Source organism: Uranotaenia lowii, chromosome 3 (genome assembly GCF_029784155.1).
Source record: "Uranotaenia lowii strain MFRU-FL chromosome 3, ASM2978415v1, whole genome shotgun sequence".
NCBI classification, from domain to species: Eukaryota; Metazoa; Arthropoda; class Insecta; order Diptera; family Culicidae; genus Uranotaenia; species Uranotaenia lowii.
The window spans coordinates 41,497,155-41,519,667 of NC_073693.1; the positions used below are offsets into that span (position 1 = coordinate 41,497,155).

A 22,513-nucleotide genomic window follows, 5' to 3' on the forward strand; every position below is an offset into this window, starting at 1 on the left:
ATTCGGAAAAAAGATATCAATAGCAACGAAAATGTCTACCATAACGAGCACGAGCCTATAGTAAACATGAAGTCTCTTTAGTCTACCAACCGTAAGGTCGAATGAAAATTTGAAACGTTTTGTTTTTCAAACCCCACTCCGTGCGTATCGTTCAATTGTCCACGGAATCTAATGTTTAATCACAATATTATACATGTGCCATATGTTTTCCAAAATATAGCAGATTTGATCAATTGGCCAGACATCGAGCAGACCGAAGTGATTGCCATGGCTTGGCAACAATAGAAATTAAATCATATATAGAGGTTCTGGGTGGAAAAGTTGAATATAATAACTATACAACTGAAATGGTTAAGTGATACACTCGGCAAAATGAAACTTTATAAGTAAAATGCCTTAATAAACAAACCTTTGATTAAAAAAAAAAAACTGAAATGAATTCCTTACTAAGGAATCCTTAGATTATAAAGCTAGATTCTGGTTATTTTTTATGTACGACCCTTCGCCATCCTTGTGGCATTCGTGTCTGAGATTCTGGTTCGAAAACATCAAATATTTCGTCTCTACATGAAAATATTTGAATACCTACGAAATGGGATTGAAACTGAAAAACTTTTAAAATTTTCCGAAGTGGGTTGCGGCTTGTATACCGAAAACGCTTGAAACAATGCGAACGCTTGGAAATTTTGTATTGAAAATGTTCTACTGGCACCACTGTGGGAGATGCAAAATAATTTCATAAAAACATTGCAAACGCGTCAGCTGCATTTAGAAAGCAAAATTTATTTTTTTCTATTTTCCAGTTAATTCTTTTGTGTTTTTTGTACTTTTAAAATACAAAATTGTAGTGTATTGAAAAATCAGTAAGTATTCTTCGAAAAATTTCTGTAGCCGAAACCAATAATTTAAAAGTAAATCTCATTGTTTGGTGTGCATTCGAAATTTTGGTATTCAAATCTTGATTAATGATTCCGGGGACCCATTTCGCTTGATGATGAAATGTATCGAAAATAATTTCACACTGTCAAGCTTAACTTTTTAGAAGGTTTTTTTTAGATAATCACTAAAACTAATTTTGATCAAAAAGCAAACATTTTTAATCTTATCGATAAAAACACAAAAACTAGAAATTTCAATGTAAAGTATTGCCAAGGTACAAAAGATAAATTATTTATCTTTTTCTTTAGTTTTTGTGTTTTTATTGATAAGATTAAAAATGTTTGCGTTTTGATTTAAATTAGTTATTCCTATTGTCATCACCCAATTCATGTTCGGTGGATTTCTATGAAAGAACAAAAGATTTAAGGTTTAAAGAACTTCTCTACCAATGTTAACAAAAGATTTACCTAATACATTTTTTGTAAAATTTCATTCCGCCAGAATATGTTGGAGAACGATTTCGTGCGAGAAATTATGGAAGATATGAAGAAGAACACTGCCAAAATGTTGGAAAATACTCAACCTTCCACAGATCCCTTGCCCAACGATGAAGATGGTAACGTTAATGATGCGGATTCAGATGGAGCACAACAGGGAATTGAATTCGTTGAGTTGGTTTCTGCCAATAAGCCACTGGATGAAAGTGGAAATAAGAAAAAAGGCAAAAAGTCACAGAAGCTTACAAAAAAAGGCTCAAATAGTCATGAAGGAAAAAATCCTGATCAACTGAACAACATCCTGTTGCAGAACTTGGAAAAACTCAAAAAAAGCTTGCAACTTAAAAAACGAGAATGCCAAAAGTTGGATGGAGCGGTTGATGGACTAGTACCGGAAACTTCAAAGGGATCATCTTCGACTAAGAGTGAAATTTCCCAATCTGATCACAGCAAGGTCGAATCAATGCACCACGAAAATCACAAAGCTGCTAACAGCAAAAAGAAATCTAGCTCAATTTCAGTAGTCTCATTGGATCAAAAAGAAATAAACAAACAGAAGAAAGCAATAAAATTGCAAATGAAAAATATTTCAGCTAAACTAAAAAAAATGCAAATTCAAGATTCTGAATCGGCTGAAGCAAGTACATCAGAACCCAAGAAAGCGAAAGTAAAAGAAACTTCAATTGTAGGTGTTACTAAAGCGGGTACATCAGAAATTAAACCGGCAAAAGTACAAAAAAGTTCTGATGGTAAAAAATCTGGAAGCTCATCCACTATTGCTAGCGATCCGGATATTAAAGCAGCTCAGCAACCTAAATCCAACAAGTATAAACCGGAATACCAGATGCTACTGACACTGCTAACACTCGATCAAAAACATCGGAACGACTATCTAATTAAACTGGGGAAAGAGTATGGCATTTTGAAATCTACCGGTTCCGAAGTACACATCAAACCAAAGCTCTACGATTTCGCAACGGAACTAAGCAATCGGGCTTTGGTTCAGTGCTACGGACCGGAAGCCCTGCAACGGGATAACAGTTTGAAGATTAGTAGTCCCTTTATGGCTGCCACAAACATTAATAAAATCAGAGAAAGAAAGGTATCTAGGTTTTTTTGGAAAATATTACAAGTTAAAATTAATTAGACAGTTTTGGTTTTAGCTGCGAACATTCGAGGATGAAGTTTCTTATCTTTTAAACAATGGGAAAGTAACGGAAAAGGAAGATTACAATCCGGAACTCACGCTGGAAAATGTATCCAAAGCCGAGAAAAATGGTTATATGACAGAAGAAAACCAGGCTGCTCTCAAGAAGTTAGTCGATCGGCTGTTGGAGCAAGATGTTGGTTACATGGTGGAAGGTGCCATCCGTGTCAACGTCAATAATAATGCCCAAGCCTTTGTGGACGATCCGACACGAGAGGCCAATGTGTATATCAACTCGATTTTGATGCGAAAGTGCGCCATGGATGGTGACATAGTGCGTGTATTTGTCAAGCACAATAACGATGAGAAGGAAGGCAAAGATGGCGCTTTGAACACCTCAAAGGGTTCGGAAGATAGTAAGGATTCGAGGATGCGCAACAATTGGGGATTTGTGGTGGATATTTTGGAGAGAAAAAACAGTCGCACTTGCGTTGGAATGTTTTCGCCGCCAAACGAAAAGTATGGAAAATCTTCGCATTACCTGAGCTTTCGCCCGAGGGATTTTAGAATTCCGATAGTCAGAATTTATAGACAAAATTGGCCGGATGCAGTTTTTAAAAATAATTTCGAAGATATTGAAAAGGTTATTTATCAAGCAGAAATTCTTGAATGGCATAATGACGAACCGATTGGGAACATTTTGAAATCGATCGGCAAATCAGGTGAACTGGAGACGGAAACTCAGGCCGTATTGGTGCAGTATGAACTAGATGTTTCGTCGTATTCAGAGGAGATCATCAACAGCCTTCCAGCATCACCGTTCAAAATCCCGCAAGATGAAATCGATAAAAGGGAAGATTTGCGTGGTGAATGTGTTTTCACAATAGATCCTTTGACGGCGAGAGATTTAGACGACGCCCTCAGTTGTAAGGTGCTCAAAAATGGCAATTTTGAGATCGGCGTACACATATCTGATGTGACTTACTTTTTGAAAGAAGGTTCCGAACTGGATGAACTGGTGAAACTCAGAGCCACATCCATTTATATGGTCGATAGTGTGTACCACATGCTGCCGAAACCGCTATGTTTCCTTTGCTCGCTGTTGCCTGGAGAAGATAAACTAGCTTTTTCAGTGTTTTGGGAAATAACGAGGGATGCCCAGATCGTGAAAACGCGTTTCGCTAGAACTGTGATCAATTCTTGTGCTCAACTAGCCTATGAACATGCTCAGGTCATGTTAGATAATCCTAGCAAAAATTTGGATCCCAATGATTTTCCACCGATTTTTCATGAATACACACCAAACTTTCTGAGTGGAATCGTCAATCAACTGCAAAGCATTGCTCTACAACTTCGTGCTAGAAGAATGGAGAATGGTTGTCTGAAAATCAACCAACCAAAACTTTCATTCACTCTGGACCCCAAAACCGGGGAACCGACAGCCTTCTCGGTTTATGAACTGCGCACCTCCAATCAGATGATCGAAGATTTTATGCTTCTAGCGAATACATCTGTCGCCGAGTTCACTCACTCTAAATTTAAGGATCAGTCCATTCTGAGATTCCATCCTCCACCGAATGATAATCAGATCAACAATCTTGCGGCATCATTAGCCAAGCATGGTTATTCTCTTAACATCGAATCTTCTAAGTCTTTGGCGGATTCGATTGAACAACTCGTCAATGGTAGTGCATACCCGGACGCTACGCGAGCGGCAATCAACGTTTTGATCGCGAAACCTATGCAACGGGCCCGTTATTTCTGTTCCTCGAACGTAGACCAAGAGGAAGATTTTTACCACTATGCCCTTGCAATTCCCAAATACACGCATTTCACCAGTCCCATCCGAAGGTATGCCGATTGTATGGTGCATCGGGTGCTTTCGGCAGCCCTTGAACTAACGGAGCCACCGACCCGAACAGCTGACGATTTCTTCCAGCTAACCAATATCTGCAACGTAAAGAAATACTACGCCAAACTTGCTGGCGATGCCAGTTCACTTTTGTACTTCAAGCACTACTTGCGCAAGGTTAAGGCCATCGAAACGGAGGCTGCTGTACTGGAAATAGGGTCCGAACAAATGGAATTGGTTTTAATTGAGATAGGACTTGTGTTGAAGGCCAGTTACAAGGTAAGAGAAATGAGATTATAAATTTAAAACGGATTTATAAAATTCTTGATTATGCAACAGCGCCCCAGCAAAGCAGCGGCTAAACCCGGCGCAAAACCTAAGAAGGATGCTTCTCAGAAAACGGTTGCTACACCGAACAAAGCAAGTGCACCGATCGATGTGAAGTTGTTCGCAAAACTGCGGGTCACCATTGCGATGAAAAAGGATGCAGTTGTGGTGACCAAGTGGCAACCGGTGGAATCAAAAGCCGAAGGCATGGATACCAACCCGAGCAAGACATGAGCAAATCACTAATGGTGCGCTAGCTAGATCGATCGGCAGCTTCGCTCTGATTCGTACAGTCGTGCTGTTGTTCAATTATTCGCAGGTAGACTTTTATTTTTATCTTCAGTTGATTAAAACTGAAATTTTGACACAATAAAATACTTATCATGTTTAACTTTTGTTTTATGTTATTGATTTTAATATTTTGATAACATTACGGCAAAGTGAGCTTACAAGGAGAATTATGAGAAATGTATAGGAACAAATATGTTTTTGGCATAAAAAAAACTTGAACACCGACATTATCGAAGTTTTACGCAACAACTTCGCGGAAAGGGAGATTTCTTTTCGTTCCACCGAAATACGAACGCTCTTGCGTAATCTAAAAAATAAGACCTTTATTTAATCAACTTTCATGATCTCTCACATAAATCAAATTAATCCACATAAAGAATTAATTCCACATCATCAAACTCGTTACGATTATGTATCTATGTATCGCTGCGTAAGATAATTAAGGTAAAGGAGAATGTTTGAAATTCGATCTGAAAACACAAATCAACTGTTTCACTCACCGAGGCAAATGTTGATCTTTTTTTCTTCTACAACCTGAATACGAATATGTTTGATTAGCTTTTCAAAGTTGGAATAGTGTATAAATGCAATTTTTATCACGTTTTTGCGCATACGTGTTACAACATGTAGATAGAAAATGAAGCGAATAATTAATCTTTTTTTTCTTAATGGAAGAAACTTAAATGATCAGTCATTTAGGATCAGACACAAAGAGGGTAAACAGTTAACGAAATTCATTAAACCAGATGCTTTCAAGGAGAAATTTACATTTTTTAAATAGCTGATTGGATTTTCTCAAAAGGCGGAATGAAAACCTGGCCTGATCTGTTGTTGCTATTTTGAGATTACAGTTCGACCTTCTTGGGATTTCCCTTACGATCGTATCCCTTCAGTTCGTTGGTTGCATGCTGAGCAATGTATTTCAGGAAATCATCTGCCTCCCGGCCACCTTCGTAGCGTTTCGGGCTGCTCTTCGAGTCCTTGGGCAACCAGTACAGGGTAGGGAATCCACGCACATCAAATGTCGGTGGGACATCGTTGGCGGTGGCATCCATCTTAACGATTGACACGTCTTCGTCCTTAAGTTTTTCAGCTACTTCATCGTAGGCCGGGGCCAACTTCTTGCAGTGACCGCACCACGGGGCGTAGAATTCGATCAAAGTATCAACGCCGTTGTTCATGACCACATCTTCAAAGTTCTTACCGACAGCTACCTTCACAGGGGCGTCATTGCTTTCCGGGATCGGTTCAGATTTCACGTACGGTTCCAGAGATCCTTCCTCCAGTTCTCCAGCGAAAGCTTGTAGGTTTTCAACTCTGTAAAAGACGTAACGATTTAATTCGAATGTGTCTAAAACAGCACGTTATCTATACTCACGAGAATTCCTCCTTCATGATGAACTTCTGGTTTTTGGCATCCCGAGCCAGAACCAAAGGCTTGTCGCCGACGTAATCGTAACCATACTCGTTCAGTTCATGCTGGAAGTCATCCTTGGCGCTGACGGCAAAGTTAACGCGACCAACAAATTCCTTGGCCACCTTGAGAACTCGGTTGCGCCAGTAGTTGGTTCCCTTCGGGTTCTTAACGTAATCGACCGCATAGTACACAACAACGAGCGGATTCTTAAAGTCATTGATGCTTTCACGGCTGCGAACACCGGCTAGACCGTGGAAATTCTCCTTGACGAAAGTGGTCAGATCATCCTTGGTTTTGCCCTCAAACTTGACGAAGTCTGGCTCGAATTTGTTAGCAAATTGTTTCGCACGGAACAGGAAAATGGCATCGGTTTCACCCTGCTTCTCCAACACGTCCTTGGCGCTAGAGTGACCAAACCGCAATCGTTCGCGCTGGCTGTCGGCGTACTTCAGGAAGACACCCTTCAAATCCGATTCCTTTTGGAAGAAACCAACGATCGACGTTTCCTGCTTCTTCAGGAAATCTTCGAACGCGGCCAGGGTCAGCAGATCCTTCGAGGCGGGTCCCACAATCGATTTCATGTACTTGGCAATGCCGTTGGCGTCCCGAGGGCCATTGTACTCCTGCGAGACTTCACCATTCTTGAAGATCTTCAGCGTCGGGTAGCCGGAAACGGAGAACTTGTTACAGGTTTCCTTACCCTCTTCGGTACAATCGACCTTGGCCAGGGCAATCGGAGGATCTTCACCGCGGAGCAGCTCGGCTGCCTTGGCGTATTCCGGCTTCAGCTTCTTGCAGTGGCCGCACCTGTCGAGGGAAAACAACACGAAACATTCAAAAGCTCGTCGAGTCGAGTGGTATATCAAAATATTTGCTGATTACCTTACAGAAAGCTGTTAAAAATAACAATTGGCAGAGTTTCAACTGTAAATTCCAGCTGTACATTAAACCGGCCATTCGAGCTCAAATAGTTTAAACAAGTGTAAACTTGTAAGGAGTAGGTCAAAAATCCATCGCGAAACCAAAACAAAATAAATAACAATTTGTTCAGCAGTTTTGTACCGTTTTGAGTTATTCAAGTTGAAATGGAAGTGAGACATGTTCGTTTGCATTGTGATCATTTGTAAAACAAATAAAAAAATGTTGTGTCTGGGACACTTTGCGATCAAACATGATCGAAAGTTTACAAAGTCTCCAATGTTTAGCCTTTATTAAAATGATGAAAGGTTTCTTATATCTTTAAATCTAGTCCTTCTATATTAAGGGTTGAATGCGACTTGAAAAAGTTAATTTTAACAAATAAATTTAAAAAATAATGCGCCACAGAACTGCGATTTCTGCGGTTCAAAACTGTCGATCAAATAGGAATGTGTCAGCCTAGTATGGCCTATATACGTAGCCTTGTAAGAAATGCGTTGGTCTGAGGGGAACATTCAGTCTTTGTAGTGGGATCCTATGGGACAACTTTTCTGCGATGATGACTTTTTCGGTTATCGATAAAATTTTGCTATCAGAAGAGTCCGGTTAATCGGTGATCGGGATGAAAACCCCTAAAAATAGCAATGAACTCCGCATTTCAAGAATTTGGTTAAAAATACCGTTAATTCTATTAAAATGCATAAAAAATACACGAGCTAGGTGGGTACTACGAAAGATGTGATTTGTATAGAAGTTTGAAGAATTTTTTCAACTGTTGCTTCAATAAACAGATTTTAAAAATTTCTGAAAAGAAATCAACCGGGTACCTGAGTAATAATTCCATTTAAGGGTTTCAAAGTACTGTTAAGTAAATGTTGTATGATCAATACTGATAATTTTGGACCCCGGTCGATTGGGAGATTGATAGAAATGCAAGGAAGTATTCTGATTACTTATCTCTTTCAATTACTAAAAAGCAAAGAAAAGCTATAACGACCTCAACATGATAGTGTTATCAAGAATCTATCGGTTAAAACAATTTCATTGAAAACATTTACTTTCTTGATCGACCAAAAAAAAGTTCAGCATTAAATTTTGATATTTAATTTGGAAAATTCTATTCTTTTTCCCCTTTTTATAGGAATTTTGTCCATTAAGGCAATACTTCCTCGATTTTTAATATGTATTGGAATGAGCTGATATAACAATACCAATCTCAAATCATTTCAGGCTTGACCAATTTATTTTAAAAGTTTGATAAATATTAATAACAAGAATAAAGAATATTAAAATAGATTCATAAATTTTTATCAATCATAAGTAGCAAACAGAAAAAATAACTTTTGCTAATCGAACAGGGATATTCATATGTGGGTAGATAAATGAATATTATTTCATCATAGGAATTTTTTCTGGAAAAATTTACTTTATCCCATTTTCGAAGCTCAAACCTGTAATCACTACCGCAAATGATGATCATGTGATTATACTCCAAATTAACCGTAATTATTAAATCAATTTAACCATAAAGAAAAATGGGAACTTCTACTCACCAGGGGGCATAGAACATGACCAGGGTAGTTTCTGTTTCGCCGACTCGGGTGGAAAAGTCGCTATCGGTCAGCTGCAGCACGTCGGCTTCGCCGGCTAGTGCTAGGCCGCAAACAGCCAGCAGGCAGAACACTTTCACGGAAAACATATTCCCGTAGCTAAGATGGCCCGGAAAACTCCCTTAAATTATTTTGAGCACTTAACTATCCACACCCAGCCGGTTTTGTACCTAGAACTGCACCAGCAGCTTTAACTATCCGAGAACGAGACGTGGCCAACTCTTTCGACCGGACTGTGCGAAATGGTGGATGACGTTGACACAACGGTGATGAAGTAAATTTTCGAAGCACCGGTACGCCGCTGATCCACTGGAGTAAGGGACGCAGAAATATGCTGCTGTCTTTGTCTGTCGCATGGATGCTTGGAAGCCAAGATAAATAGGCAGGGAAGATAGAATCCACCTCCCAGTGATAGCTCTGTTGGCGATCGCTGATTGGTTGGCTCGAGAAATGGTGCCCTTGAAAAACACTACGTTAGTAAAAATTATCTTGCTATCGATTGGTCGTTTTAAAATGGCCGGTAAAGGAAAAGATAGGCAGACATTGCGCTTAACCTCAATCGAACCGTGTAAAACGCAGGGTCAAAAATAGTTATGAAATTTCGAACGATATGTATGGGATGTGGAACAAAATTACAATTTATGGAAAATTGAGGGGTCTTATTGTTCAATTAAGTGATCAGTCGTATTTTTTTTAAATAACTTGTGTAGCAATTAGTAAAGTTTATGTCCAAAAGCTTTCAATATTCTGACTACGGGTTAGTTTATCTTTGGCATTTTAGCAGTGTTTCTGCAAAATATTCGAATTTCGGAAAGCATTTTTTTAATGTGTTGTAAAAAAATGTTAAAAAATGACTTCTACTACTTGTAATGAATTCTTCTATATTTTAGATCATACAAAAAAAAAAAAAAAATCAGTTATGAGAAATTTAGCAAAAAGCAATTTTTTTAACTCAATAGAAAACCTACGCTAAGAATACGTATTCCATACACACAAGAGCTTAATGCATTGTGATTACTTTGATGAACATTTTTATATATTTTGCACCGTCAAATGCGTCGACTTTGGCGTTTGCATTGGTATCGGCGTTGGAGTCGATTGCTTCTTATTGAATACTGTGATGGCTCGAAGGGTTTCTCCAAGGTGGGTATTGTGGGATATAGGAGAAGGAATTATGGCAAATGTTCAATAAAGTCAAACAAAGCAACTGGCACCACTATTTGCCAGCATCGTCCGACCTGTCATGATTGATATGCTTCTCGCTCGAACCCTCTCGTTCTCTCAAGCGCACATTTCGCCGCAGATCCAATCAATCGTCAGTTCGTTAGTATGCCGTGCGCCAGAACGGTTTGGCGCTTTTGCGGCTCCGTGAACATCCGAAGAGATGACGTTCCGCAGGGAAAATCCGGACTGTCCTCCGGTTCTCCGATAGACTCCGGAACAGGTCCCACATTTTGGCGACCGTGACAGTACGGGACATCACAGTGTTGATTCCCCAATTCCTGGAAGTGAGGAAACTAGTGAAGTGTACGACGCCAATGAAATATTTTTGCAAAATGGCGATCAGCAGTGAAACAAAATATTGTGCAAGTGACGAGGAAATTGCACATGACACCAGATTGGTGGTTTTGCCCAAGTTCGGCGGATACCGACTTAGGTAAGAAAAACCGGCGGATACCGGTATATAAATTCCCTAGTTCGGCGGATACCGACTATGGGTTGAAAACCGGCGGATACCGGTATATAAATTGCCATAGTTCGGCGGATACCGACTATGGTTTGAAAAACCGGCGGATACCGGTATATAAATTGCCATAGTTCGGCGGATACCGACTATGGGTTGATAAACCGGCGGATACCGGTATAAAAATTTCCATAGTTCGGCGGATACCGACTATGGGATGAAAACCGGCGGATACCGGTATAAAAATTGCCATATTTCGGCTGGTTCCAACTATGGCTACGAATATCCGGCGGATACCGGTATAAAAATCTCCGTGGTTTGCGGATACCGATCATGGGTTGGAGGAGAAAGACACCGGTGTATACCGATGACTAGGCTCAAAAGATCGGCGGATACCGATTTATAATATAGAAAAAACTGAATGATACCGGTGAATAGGACCTAATAGTTCGGTGGATACCGACTTTGGATGGAAAAAAACGGCGGATACCGGTGCCTTAATTCTGAAAGTCCGGCGGATACCGACTTCGGATTTAAAAAAGGATACATGGAAGCTCGATACCGACTATGGATTGATAGATTGAATCAAGTTTATTTTTTTGTAAGGCTGCCGTGCACAAAGCGATTAAATTACCTGACAGTGGATTGAAAAATGTCGATAAATTTTGATAGAAATCTCTGATAGCTTGGTGGATTCCAACTCTGGATTACATAAATCCGTGGAAGAATGGTAAAAAAGGAATAAGATAGAGAAACTGAATGACAAGTTGTCTCATAATCTACTTAAGTTAACGAAATCGACTATTTCGAATGCAGTTGAACTAATAGAGAAAAAAAAATTTCCCCAAAAAAAAATAGTACAGAAACGAAAAAGAAATTTTACCACTAATACTACCAGTGTCAAGTAGGACTATAGTTGAGTATAGAATTGAAAATTAATTGAAAAACACCGGAAAACTATGACAATACTACAACGAACAATAAAAACTGATTTTGATTTCGGCGGATATTGCGTGAACAACGTTATGTAAACGCATTATTATTTTTGGCGGAAACCAAAAGTCTGGAAAGTCAAAAATGAAGTTTGGAGATGAGTAAAGATAATAGTTCCGATTTGAATATTAACAATGTGGTCGATTTCGAATGAATTCTGTTCTGGTCAAATCAATTAGCCGTAGAGTTTTCAATAAGTTGAGACTGCATTAAGATTTGTAGTAGTGTTTAAATATTAACCTCGAAACATAGATTAAATTGAGAGTTACAAAACCAAAAATAAAAATTAGATGAAAAGATGAGAAAATTTCAAATTTTAATGATTTTAAGTTAACGATGAAGTACTGAATGAAAAGCTTTTTAAATCAAGTTGATTCCATAAATTGATTAATTGAACTCTTCGGATCCGTCTCGAGAATATGTGTATGTGAAAGAGTTATAACGAACACTTAAGTTTGTTCAAAACATTTTGTAAGAAACGGATTATGTGGCCGAAGGATATTGTAGTAATGATATAAAAATAGGAAGGATCTGTCAGTTAATAAAGCTAGAGCTTGTAAACGGTAACATCTACGGAATATCTGAATAAAATAATGAACTATTATGGCGTAAAATGTGTAGGGTCCTCCTCGTCCGTTTAATATCACTACCGTCACAATATATCCCGGCCGCTCCGTTCACGCACTGTTCACACCGATAGACGCCTTCGTTCTCCTCTTACACACGCTTATCCAAATCTACGCATCCAATATACAGTGTTGCCATTCTCCTTGTCTCCTACTTAAACTCGTGGCGCAAGGTCTGTAAATAATTAGGTGTTAACAAATTGTATATATTAAATGCACAACCCTACATCCCTACCTTTCATTTAAAAGAAATTAAAAATCAAATTAGAGATGTCAATATGTTACAAAATCCTTCAATCGGCTTGATTCAACCTTTGTCCTTCTTGAACGTTCATTGGGAAGAGTTTCATTGGAATCTGGTGCTGTTATCCGATTTGAAGTATCTTGGTTTTCTTCTAAACCTTCATCGGAGGGATCCTTAGCTTCAGACTGAGATGCTATGCGTTTAAGATGGGCTACACTTCTTCTGAACTCCTTTCCGGAAGTAGTTGATTTTATCATAACGTCAGTTCCTTGTCTTTTTGTAACCTTGAACTCTTCAGGAGAAAAATCGGAAGCAAGTTTGTTATCCTTCTTAGTTCGCTTCGCAAGCACTAGGTCACCAATATCAATGCTACTGTATCTAGCTTTTCTGCTACGATCAGCATACAGCCTACCTTTTTCTTTTTGGATTCGGTCATGATCTCTGACTTCTTCATCTTCGCAAACCTCCACAGGGATACAGGGTAACTTGGTACGTAATCGCCGCCCAAACATCAGTTCTGATGGAGACTTTCCTGTAGTTGGGTGTATCGCAGAATGATAAGTTAGCAAATATTGACGAAGCTCCTTCCGCCAATTTTTCCCAAGCTCTTGCGCAATACGTAGCCGTTTGAGAATAGAGCGGTTCTGACGCTCTACCTCCCCATTCATTTGAGGCCAGTACGGAATAGTACTCTCAAGCCGAATCCCTTGTTCTTCACAAAATAGACGGAATTCCTCAGAAATAAATTGGGGTCCGTTATCTGCTCTCAAGACCACTGGCAGTCCATATCGAGAGAATATAATAAGCAACTGTTCAATTGTGGAGGTTGTTGTGATTTCTTGCATTTCTACTACTTCCAAATATCTACTGTAGAAGTCAACACATACAAAAAGATTCTCACCGTCTGGGAGTGGTCCCAAGAAATCAACAGCGATTTGTTCCCATGGTCGCGATGGAAGCTCCTTCCGGACCATTGGTTCTGGTGGGCCAGGTGCGGAAATTAAAGTGCAACCGCGACAGGATTTCACGAATTGCTCAATGTTTTGATCCATTTTTGGCCACCACACGTTTGCGCGTAAATGTCCTTTCATCATACGCATGCCCGGATGACCTTCGTGAGCCAGATGTAAGACACGTTGATGAAGTCTTTTTGGGATTACAATCCGATCTCCTCTCAGCAACACGTTATTCACGCAACAAAGTTCGGAAAATATTGTCTTATAGCTTAAGGGTAACTCATCTACGGTTTCGGAATTCAATGCGGCTATAACTTGTTGTATATCTTCATCTTCTTTACTAACCGTCTCAATCTCTTGCCATGTCAAGGCGATTGTCTGGGCAGCAGCAGAAGCAATCTCTCGAACCACTAACTCCTCTGCTTCATCAAAAGGTTTTGGAGATGACGTAGACAGTCGCGACATAACGTCAGCGATGTTAGACTCACCCGGAATATGGATGATGTTATACGTAAAACTTTGGAGGCGCAACACCCATCTCTCGATTCGGGCACAGGGACGAGATGCTGGTGCGAACAAGAAAGTAAGAGCTTTGCAATCAGTGAGTAAGTTAAACTCCCTACCAATTAGGTAGAACTGAAATTTTTCTACACTCCATACCAAAGATAAAGCTTCTTTCTCGGTTTGGCAATATCTTCTTTCTGTGTCGGTGAGAGATTTGGAAGCGTAACATACGACCCTTGAACCTCTTTGCTCATTAGTTTGAATCAAAACAGCGCCCAAAGCAACTGGACTGGCATCCGCAAACAAAGAAGTTTCATCCTCTGTTCTAAAAAATCCTAAACAACTAGCCTTAGATAACGTCGTCTTTATCCAATTGAACGCCATCTCTTCTGCGTCACCCCACCGAAACTGATTTCCTTTCTGTATGAGTTTTCTGAGTGGTTCATCCATTTCTGATAGCTTCGGAATGAATTTACCCATATAGTTAGCTAATCCTAAAAAGCTTCGGACCTCACTTTCATTTGCAGGACGGCGAAAATCCATAACAGCGTCTCGCTTAGCATCTGATGGCATTATGCCTTGAGAACTGATTCTATGCCCAAGAAAATCGAATTCCGTAACTCTTATTTTACATTTTTCCCAATTCAGAACAACTCCCCTTTCTTTAAGTTTTTGAAGGACCTGAAACCATGGTAAGTGATAAAGATGGAGTTAAAAAAAATGAGTTTATTACAATGTCAATTTGAGTTATTTATTTCAGAAATTTCGCAAAAGATTTACTTATGTCATCATACCTTATTCAAACGAATATCATGTTCTTCAACGGTGCTTCCTTCGACTCCTACATCGTCAAGGTACCAGTAAGCGCCTTCACAGTCTGCTAGTATTTGATCCATGGTTCTTTGAAATATTTCAGGAGCAGAGACAAGACCGAAGGGAAGGCGCTTGAATCGATAAAGCCCACGATGAGTAATGAACGTCATCACATTTCTACTTTCTTCATCAAGCTCCAGTAGGAAAAACGCGTCCATAACATCCAGTACACTCCAGATCTTCCCTCTTCCAATCCTGGCCAGAACATCTTCGATAACAGGCATGGGGTGCCGATCGCGAATGACTGCCTGGTTGACACGTCGTAAATCCACGCATAATCTTATTGATCCGTTAGCCTTGTTTGCGACCACAAGCGGTGAAACCCACGTTGCCGGGCCTTCCTTAATTTCGATTATGTCTCGCTTTAGAAGTTCGTCTAACTTCTCGGTCACTGCTGCTTCAAGGTGAATCGGTACTCGTCTCAATGGCTGGAAGATTGGAACTGCCTTTGGATCCATCTGAACACGAACTTGAACACCGGAAATCTTAGAAAACGGAGAACGCTTCACATCTGTTCCATCCATCACCTGATTCACTTCCAATCCTATTCTCAATATTCCCAAATTTTTAGAGGTCTCATCTCCCAACAGGTTTCTTTGTCCACCTTCAACAACGAAGAATTTACAGTTTGATGCGCGTTTCCCAATCTCAACGATGGCTTCGAATGTTCCCAAAATAGGAAGTGGTTCATTGTTAGCGTAGGCCTTGAGGATTTTATCACTTCCTTTTTCGCACTTGTCTACGTTAACATGTTGAGCTTTCAGCTTTGTCCATGTCTCAGAAGTTATTATATTGACGTCTGAACCCGAATCGATGAACACTTCAGTTGCAACACCTCCAATTGCACACTTGAACACGTTAGTTTTGCATCCCGTGTAGAACGTATAACACAGCTTTTTTTCAGATTCAAGTGACCTCGTACAAGATTTAATGTCTTGGCTTGGCATGTTTTCATCTACCTCAATTGCATCAACTTTTTTAGAAAAATCTGGTTTTCGCGAATTAAAAACGCGTTTCCGGCAGACTTTCTCAAAATGTCCAAGCCTCTGACATCTCCGACAAGGTTGATCTCTTGCTGGACATACTTGTGATTTAGAAATGTGTCCTTGACGTCCACAACCGTAGCATATAATTTCGGGTCCATTACCAAAAATTTTACGAGGCCCAACAGCAATTCGTTTCAGAATTCTTCCTTGCTGGCGTTCTGCTTTTGGTTTCCATGTTCCGACTTCACAAACCGATATATGTCCACCATCATTCATATTCGTTCCAGCTTTGAACTCCTTTTCCTGATGTCGTACACTCTCCAGCGAAGTTCCCATGGCCTCAATATCTGACAAGGACTGATCTTTATCCAGAATCTTCCTTCGAAGCTCTGGTAAGTTGCATCCTTCCACAATAACGTCGATAAGCATGATCTCCTCCAAAACAACGCGGACCTCTTTTGAATACTTTTCGAATCCGCAGTCCATCAGTTGCTGGCGCAGACGCAGAACGTAATGAGCGAAACTCTCATTCGTACCTAGTTGATTGCAACGTTCAATAAAGTTAGATCTTGAATTGAAATAATGAAAAGACAAATCGAATCAAACAAATCATACCTTGCTTCATAGTGCGTAGCTTATGTCTCTCTAGAACATCTTGACGACGCGGTTTGAAATACGCATCCAAACGACTGATTGCTACATCATACCAAGGCTTCTCTACCATAACCAGAGGAAAATCTTCAGTGCCCTCCAAACTTTTGTAAACTTTTTGCAACTGAGGACCCCCAAAATGTAACATTTTGGACCGTTTGATTTTCTGGTCGGTTATTTGATATGAGTCAAAATAAAACTCCAGCGAATCTTTCCACTCCCGCCATTCTTTGGCCAGTTTACTGTTCTCGATTTGTTCACATCTGAACATAGGCAACGGTCTACTTTCATCCATCTGAAACCGTAAATAGAAAAAAACAATCTCAATGTTAAATTTTCTCTACAGCCCCCAGCAATGCTTGAAATAAACTGGTTCAAAATTTTTAGAATGTTCCACAACATAATTTTCTACAATAACAACTTCTGTCTGGATAGCTTGTTTGTCTCCAAAAAAAATTAAGAAAACTTGAAAAGACGCAAATTTAAAAACTTTATTTCAGTTACATCCTGACAGACAACCCCAAAACCAGTTATTACTAACAGCATCTCTTTGCTCAGTTTACTCACAAACTCATTTAAAGCTTCAATTCACTAGATACACAGAAAAAAAATCTGAATCCTTAACGACACTGAAATTGAAAACCTTTATTATTACATGACATGGAACGCGATTTATTGATGTAAATTTACAAAATAAAAACTGTTGAATCCTTAACAGCACTGAATTCTAATGACACAAATATTACTTGACACGGAACGCGATGATTTGATGCAAATTTACATCACATATGATGTAAATAAAAAGAAGCATCACATACGACGGAATTTTCAGTGCGAATTAAATATTACACGTCTTAATATTTTACATGTCTTTCAAATTTTACACGTCTGTTGAGATTGCAGACGTGTAATATTCAAATCGCACTGAAAATTCCATCATATGTGATTCTTCTTTTTCGTTACATCATATGTGATGTAATTTTACAATTTTTTTTTGGTTACACGAAATTCTCAACAACACTGAATTGGAAATTTCTCAAAATTACACGACATAAAATATTACAATACACTGAACGTGATAATGTCATGTAAAATTATAAACTGTGAAGAACAAGACCAGACAAATGTGACAAAAACTGTTAAGTCGTGCGCCAAAGTATTTTCCCCGCGCGCGAGTAAGTTAATCGGTGTTGATGGTTCCCGGAGATATCCGAAAAGCAGGGATGCGGTTCTGGAAGCGGATCCACGGTGTTCAACATTGGATCCGGTACTTCGCGGAAAAAATAAAAGAAATAAAATATAATGCATGTGTGTTAAAAAAAATTTTGTCGCTTAATAAAATGAATCATATTAATTATAGATGAGTTTTATTTTCATTAAGAGACGTGAAAATTCCAGTATTGAATCATATTAACAATAAATAAAACAAAACAAATTCCAATTGGAAAGTTTTTCTTCCAACATTCAGTGATTTTATAATTTACATCATTTTTATTTTACACGTTGCTAAATTTTACATCATTTTTTATTTTACACGTTCCAAATATACTGGCGTGTAATTTCAACTAGCACTGAATATTCCGTCATATATGATGCTTCTTTTTATTTACATCATATGTGATGTAATTTTACAGTTTTTTTTGGTAGTGTGTAGAATAGCTCCCTGCTATTCCATCTATCGTCCTAGGCACCCTGCTCTTGGACAATTCCAAATTACCTGCCAGCTACTTTCACATATGTCTATGCTCCCTGCACTAGACCTCAACATAGCTCCCTGCTATGATGCATCATTTTCCAGGCTCCCCCGCCTCAGACATGTACGACTCAGTATCATAATACGTTGAAAATTATGCTCTATGCTCCCTGCAATAGAAGCGAAATTGTGGCTTCTTATCATTCTGCTGTAATATCAGTATTACATGATCACAACCCAGTTCTTCGTTCAACGCTCTATGCTCCCTGCAATTGAGCAAACACAAACTCTTTATAGCATAACTCCTGGAATCTCAATGAAATCAATCAAACTTAGCTCCCCGCTAAGTCAACATTCTGATCATGCTTTCTGTATTGAAACCCGGTGCACTGATTCAGAAACTCTAAAAGTTTCTATACAATAAAAAAATTAACCCAGTTGTAGGAGGAGCGCACTATTCTGCTTGCACTATTCTACTCACATCCAACTTTTCTATGGTTCTTGGCAAAACTCTGAGCAACACATTTAAACAAGAAAAATAAATGGAACCTCCAACACTGAGCTTAATGATCTTTTATCTCTCAAACTAATATAAAACATTTGATCCGTTGATAGTTAGAAAATGAAAAAGTTCAGTGAATTCAGTGAAATAAAACTTACTGCGAAAAAAAAAATTTCTTTCACTTAGTAACATTTGCCACAATCTTTTATAATTTTTCATCTTAGGTTGCTGAAAAATAGTGATACTTGGCTAACAGCAGCTTTTCAGTCAATTAATATTAATATCGATGATTAAAACGATTAAAAAAAACATTAAATAAAACTCTTAAATTTCATTGAATTTAACTTTCAAATCATCATAAAAACGATACATAGTCGACACACAATATTCACCACAAATTTCATTCTCACTTTCCACTTCCTGACCAAGTTGTGGCCAAGCGTTTGTTCTGATCCAACTGCCAACTCACCTAAAAATAAAGAAGTGTTTTTTTAAATTGTTGTTATTCTCTTCAGCGAAAAAATAGTATCAATGTTCCATTCATAATTAAAAAAAAAATTCACATTATTTTATTTCCTTTTTAATTGTTTACTTACCAAATCTCTTCCTTTCCAAAAAAATGCAAGCATGTAGCACAGAATAATGTCCATAATACTAGAAAATTTTGGAAATCGATTAACATAAATCACAATACTCACAGTTGAAATTAACATCAACAAAAAAAAATTATATCACGTTCCATCTCCACACTATTTTATGCACTCTCAATTTTGGTTTACAGGTGTCGTCCCTAGATCCGACTCTGGTAAATTGCAAGCACCGAGATGATCAACACAGAATGATTAATGGCTGACAAATACGACGAATACGTAAAACCTTTCACTTAACACCGATCAAATCTGTTTCAAATAGGCCACGAAATGGGACTAACCTCTAATTATGGATAAGCTTAATCTCACTTTAGCATTTTCAAAATCTCTTGTTACTTTTCTCACAAATTTCTATTCGGCACCATTTCAGCTATCGATAATACACCCATGTACAATTTTGACCGCCATTTTGTTTTCGTTTCCGAGCCACATTTCGATAGCTGATCATTTCTTTTTGAGAAAAACCCGGCAAAAATTCTTTTAGATGTCCAGAAAACGAACTCACCTTGATGTCCTGCGGTTCTTTCTCCCGGTCGTCGCCAGTTGTAGGGTCCTCCTCGTCCGTTTAATATCACTACCGTCACAATATATCCCGGCCGCTCCGTTCACGCACTGTTCACACCGATAGACGCCTTCGTTCTCCTCTTACACACGCTTATCCAAATCTACGCATCCAATATACAGTGTTGCCATTCTCCTTGTCTCCTACTTAAACTCGTGGCGCAAGGTCTGTAAATAATTAGGTGTTAACAAATTGTATATATTAAATGCACAACCCTACAAAATGGAGTCTGCAAGCTGGAATCAGAATCTCAAAACTAAGTCTGCGATTGGCATCTGATGGCCCAGGTTTGCATTTCAAATTGTATCAACTCCGAGATTGTGTGAATTTTAGTTAGAGATACAAATGTGACATTCAAGTAAGATACTTGAGTGTAATTTTCTTAAATAATGGCAAAAATGACATTTGTCTAAGATCCGAGTTGTGAACATGAATCTCAAATGGTGAATTTGAATTTGAAAGTTTTTCAAAACTTGTCAGTTCAATTAGCACAATTTCTTAAAGCTGTAAGAAAAACTAAACCTTGACTGGTCTTGATGAAGACACACCCGGTTGACCAAAAGCAAACTAAAATAAACATAAAAATTAAAACCGAGAGGAAAGAAAGAGAACAAGTAATCGAGTAAAAATTTCTCATGTCAAGAATTTAGACACACGAGAAAAAAAACACCATGCAGTTTGAATGCCCATTATAAGCAACTTCCCACATAAGCTTTTGTAGGACTAGACGAAACAACAGGGAGTTCGATTGAACATTTTAGATTTTCTAAAATTCAGTAAATTTTTTTTATCTATGTCCTGACTCTATGTGATACCCCAATATTTTGTTACATGTTGTCATTCTGATTTTTACGAAACATTATGACCAATGCAAAGCTATTGTCATGACAAAAAAATATATATTTGTTTGTTTTAAAATGGAGAAGAGGGAAGATGTGGGATATAGGAGAAGGAATTATGGCAAATGTTCAATAAAGTCAAACAAAGCAACTGGCACCACTATTTGCCAGCATCGTCCGACCTGTCATGATTGATATGCTTCTCGCTCGAACCCTCTCGTTCTCTCAAGCGCACATTTCGCCGCAGATCCAATCAATCGTCAGTTCGTTAGTATGCCGTGCGCCAGAACGGTTTGGCGCTTTTGCGGCTCCGTGAACATCCGAAGAGATGACGTTCCGCAGGGAAAATCCGGACTGTCCTCCGGTTCTCCGATAGACTCCGGAACAGGTCCCACAGGTATATATTCAGGAGGTGTTCCCGAATAACAAATTCCCGTATCAGCCATTTTGGCTATGTAGGCTATGCAACTATACGGAACTGATGAAGTTTGTTTACCAACAAACCACAGAAAAGCTGAGCAAAAAATAAACAAACTCATGTTACATTTGAATTTTGATTAGTTTGAGCAATGATATGAAAGAGCAATTTAGGCAACAAGTTTGATTCAATAACCCACCCGTTGCATAAAACAATACGAGCGTATTGTTTTTTAACCAAAACTGAGGATCAAGGAAGAAATGTGCAAGGTAAAAAAAAAAAAAAAAAAAACCCTTTTTGGAAAAAACGACGTTAAGCGTGCAAATGAGCGGTAAAACGTCACGGCAGTTTCCGCCAAACAGTCAAGTGTGGCTGATATCCCGCGAAAAGCTCCGGAGAAGAAAAAAATTCCCGGTCCCCGGTTTCAATCAACGTGTCGGGGTAGATATTCTCGAGCTAAGCCGATTTTTTTTTACGATCATGGCTGGAAAAACGAAGAAGGAGGTTTTGCAACGACCGGAGGTCACCGAGCGAAATCATGCCGACCAGGACGGCATCGTCGATCCGGAAAGCTGCATCAAGCATCCGCTGCAATTCCATTGGACGCTCTGGTATCAGGAACCGGATAAGGACAAATCGTGGGGAGGCAACCTGAACGAGGTGGCCACCGTCGGTGCCGTTGAGGACTTCTGGAAATTATGCAACCACATCAAGAGCCCGTCGGACCTGAAGACCGGGGGCGATTGTTCGCTGTTCAAGCAGGGCATCCGCCCCATGTGGGAAGACGAGAAGAATTTCCGCGGCGGCCGGTGGGTGATCAACGTGCCCCGGCAGCAGCACCACGAATTGGACAAATAGTGGCTGGATACGATATGGTGTCGAATTGGCGAGGTTTTCGATAATCCTGAAGAAATTTGCGGTGCCGTCGTGGATGTTCGCCCGAAGATGAATGAAATTGCGATTTGGACCACCACTGTCATGAACCGGGACGCGCCGATGCCGGAGAAAGCTGTAAGTCAATTTCTTGCCATATTCGAACCATAAATTATAAAGAGGTTGGGTAAATTTGTTGCCAGAAAATTAAAAAACACGATAAACTAAATCTTATATTTTTTTATTATTATGGGCAACCGAAAGCCTAGTTTTTCACCATCACAAATGGCGCCCAACTAAATCGAACCACTTTTGATTATTAGTTCGACAAATTTTTGAAACTTAGCGTCTAGTTACAATTATCATTGTTATTAGTATTAGATAATTGATTATTATTGCGATTACTTAATTATTGCTCTTCTTGTTTATCATATCATTTTGCTGTATTATCATCAGTATTGTTTTGTTTGTTCAATACTGTATTTCATATTTAGCTGGTTTTAATCCGTTTCAAGATCATG

The 22,513-nt window shown here is 39.0% G+C and overlaps 4 protein-coding genes across 4 annotated transcripts; 2 read left to right on the plus strand and 2 right to left on the minus strand.

Moving 5' to 3' along the window:
* Window positions 1-725: 725 nt before the first annotated feature.
* On the plus strand, window positions 726-5,093 carry LOC129754573 (DIS3-like exonuclease 2). The gene is made up of 4 exons (XM_055750712.1): window positions 726-863; window positions 1,381-2,478; window positions 2,540-4,654; window positions 4,715-5,093. Exons 2-4 carry the CDS (start codon window positions 1,384-1,386, stop codon window positions 4,934-4,936), a joined length of 3,432 nt encoding a protein of 1,143 aa, XP_055606687.1. The 5' UTR covers window positions 726-863; window positions 1,381-1,383; the 3' UTR covers window positions 4,937-5,093.
* A 203-nt stretch (window positions 5,094-5,296) lies between these two features.
* On the minus strand, window positions 5,297-9,206 carry LOC129754574 (protein disulfide-isomerase A3). The gene is made up of 3 exons (XM_055750713.1): window positions 8,882-9,206; window positions 6,372-7,217; window positions 5,297-6,310 (listed from the first exon to the last, which is right to left on the minus strand). The coding sequence occupies exons 1-3, from the start codon at window positions 9,025-9,027 to the stop codon at window positions 5,839-5,841; spliced, it is 1,464 nt and encodes a 487-aa protein (XP_055606688.1). The 5' UTR covers window positions 9,028-9,206; the 3' UTR covers window positions 5,297-5,838.
* A 5,527-nt stretch (window positions 9,207-14,733) lies between these two features.
* On the minus strand, window positions 14,734-16,603 carry LOC129752125 (uncharacterized protein K02A2.6-like). Its single transcript, XM_055747917.1, has 2 exons — window positions 16,420-16,603; window positions 14,734-16,340 (listed from the first exon to the last, which is right to left on the minus strand). The coding sequence occupies exons 1-2, from the start codon at window positions 16,601-16,603 to the stop codon at window positions 14,734-14,736; spliced, it is 1,791 nt and encodes a 596-aa protein (XP_055603892.1).
* A 4,859-nt stretch (window positions 16,604-21,462) lies between these two features.
* LOC129756430 (eukaryotic translation initiation factor 4E-like) lies at window positions 21,463-22,217 on the plus strand. The gene has a single exon (XM_055753305.1). The coding sequence runs from the start codon at window positions 21,600-21,602 to the stop codon at window positions 21,975-21,977; it is 378 nt and encodes a 125-aa protein (XP_055609280.1). The 5' UTR covers window positions 21,463-21,599; the 3' UTR covers window positions 21,978-22,217.
* The last annotated feature ends 296 nt before the right edge of the window (window positions 22,218-22,513 follow it).

Excerpts from the sequence above, each read along its gene's own strand:
- LOC129754574 (XM_055750713.1), bottom strand. The coding sequence starts at position 9,027 with ATGTTTTCCGTGAAAGTGTTCTGCCTGCTGGCTGTTTGCGGCCTAGCA. Across the intron at positions 7,218-8,881 it reads GTCATGTTCTATGCCCCCTG|GTGCGGCCACTGCAAGAAGC; the intron begins GTGAGTAGAAGT and ends TTCCCTCGACAG. Across the intron at positions 6,311-6,371 it reads ATCATGAAGGAGGAATTCTC|AGTTGAAAACCTACAAGCTT; the intron begins GTGAGTATAGAT and ends CGTCTTTTACAG.
- LOC129752125 (XM_055747917.1), bottom strand. The coding sequence starts at position 16,603 with ATGTTACATTTTGGGGGTCCTCAGTTGCAAAAAGTTTACAAAAGTTTG. Across the intron at positions 16,341-16,419 it reads GCTACGCACTATGAAGCAAG|GTACGAATGAGAGTTTCGCT; the intron begins GTATGATTTGTT and ends GCAATCAACTAG.
- LOC129754573 (XM_055750712.1), top strand. The coding sequence starts at position 1,384 with ATGTTGGAGAACGATTTCGTGCGAGAAATTATGGAAGATATGAAGAAG. Across the intron at positions 2,479-2,539 it reads ATAAAATCAGAGAAAGAAAG|CTGCGAACATTCGAGGATGA; the intron begins GTATCTAGGTTT and ends TTTTGGTTTTAG. Across the intron at positions 4,655-4,714 it reads TGTTGAAGGCCAGTTACAAG|CGCCCCAGCAAAGCAGCGGC; the intron begins GTAAGAGAAATG and ends ATTATGCAACAG.
- LOC129756430 (XM_055753305.1), top strand. The coding sequence starts at position 21,600 with ATGGCTGGAAAAACGAAGAAGGAGGTTTTGCAACGACCGGAGGTCACC.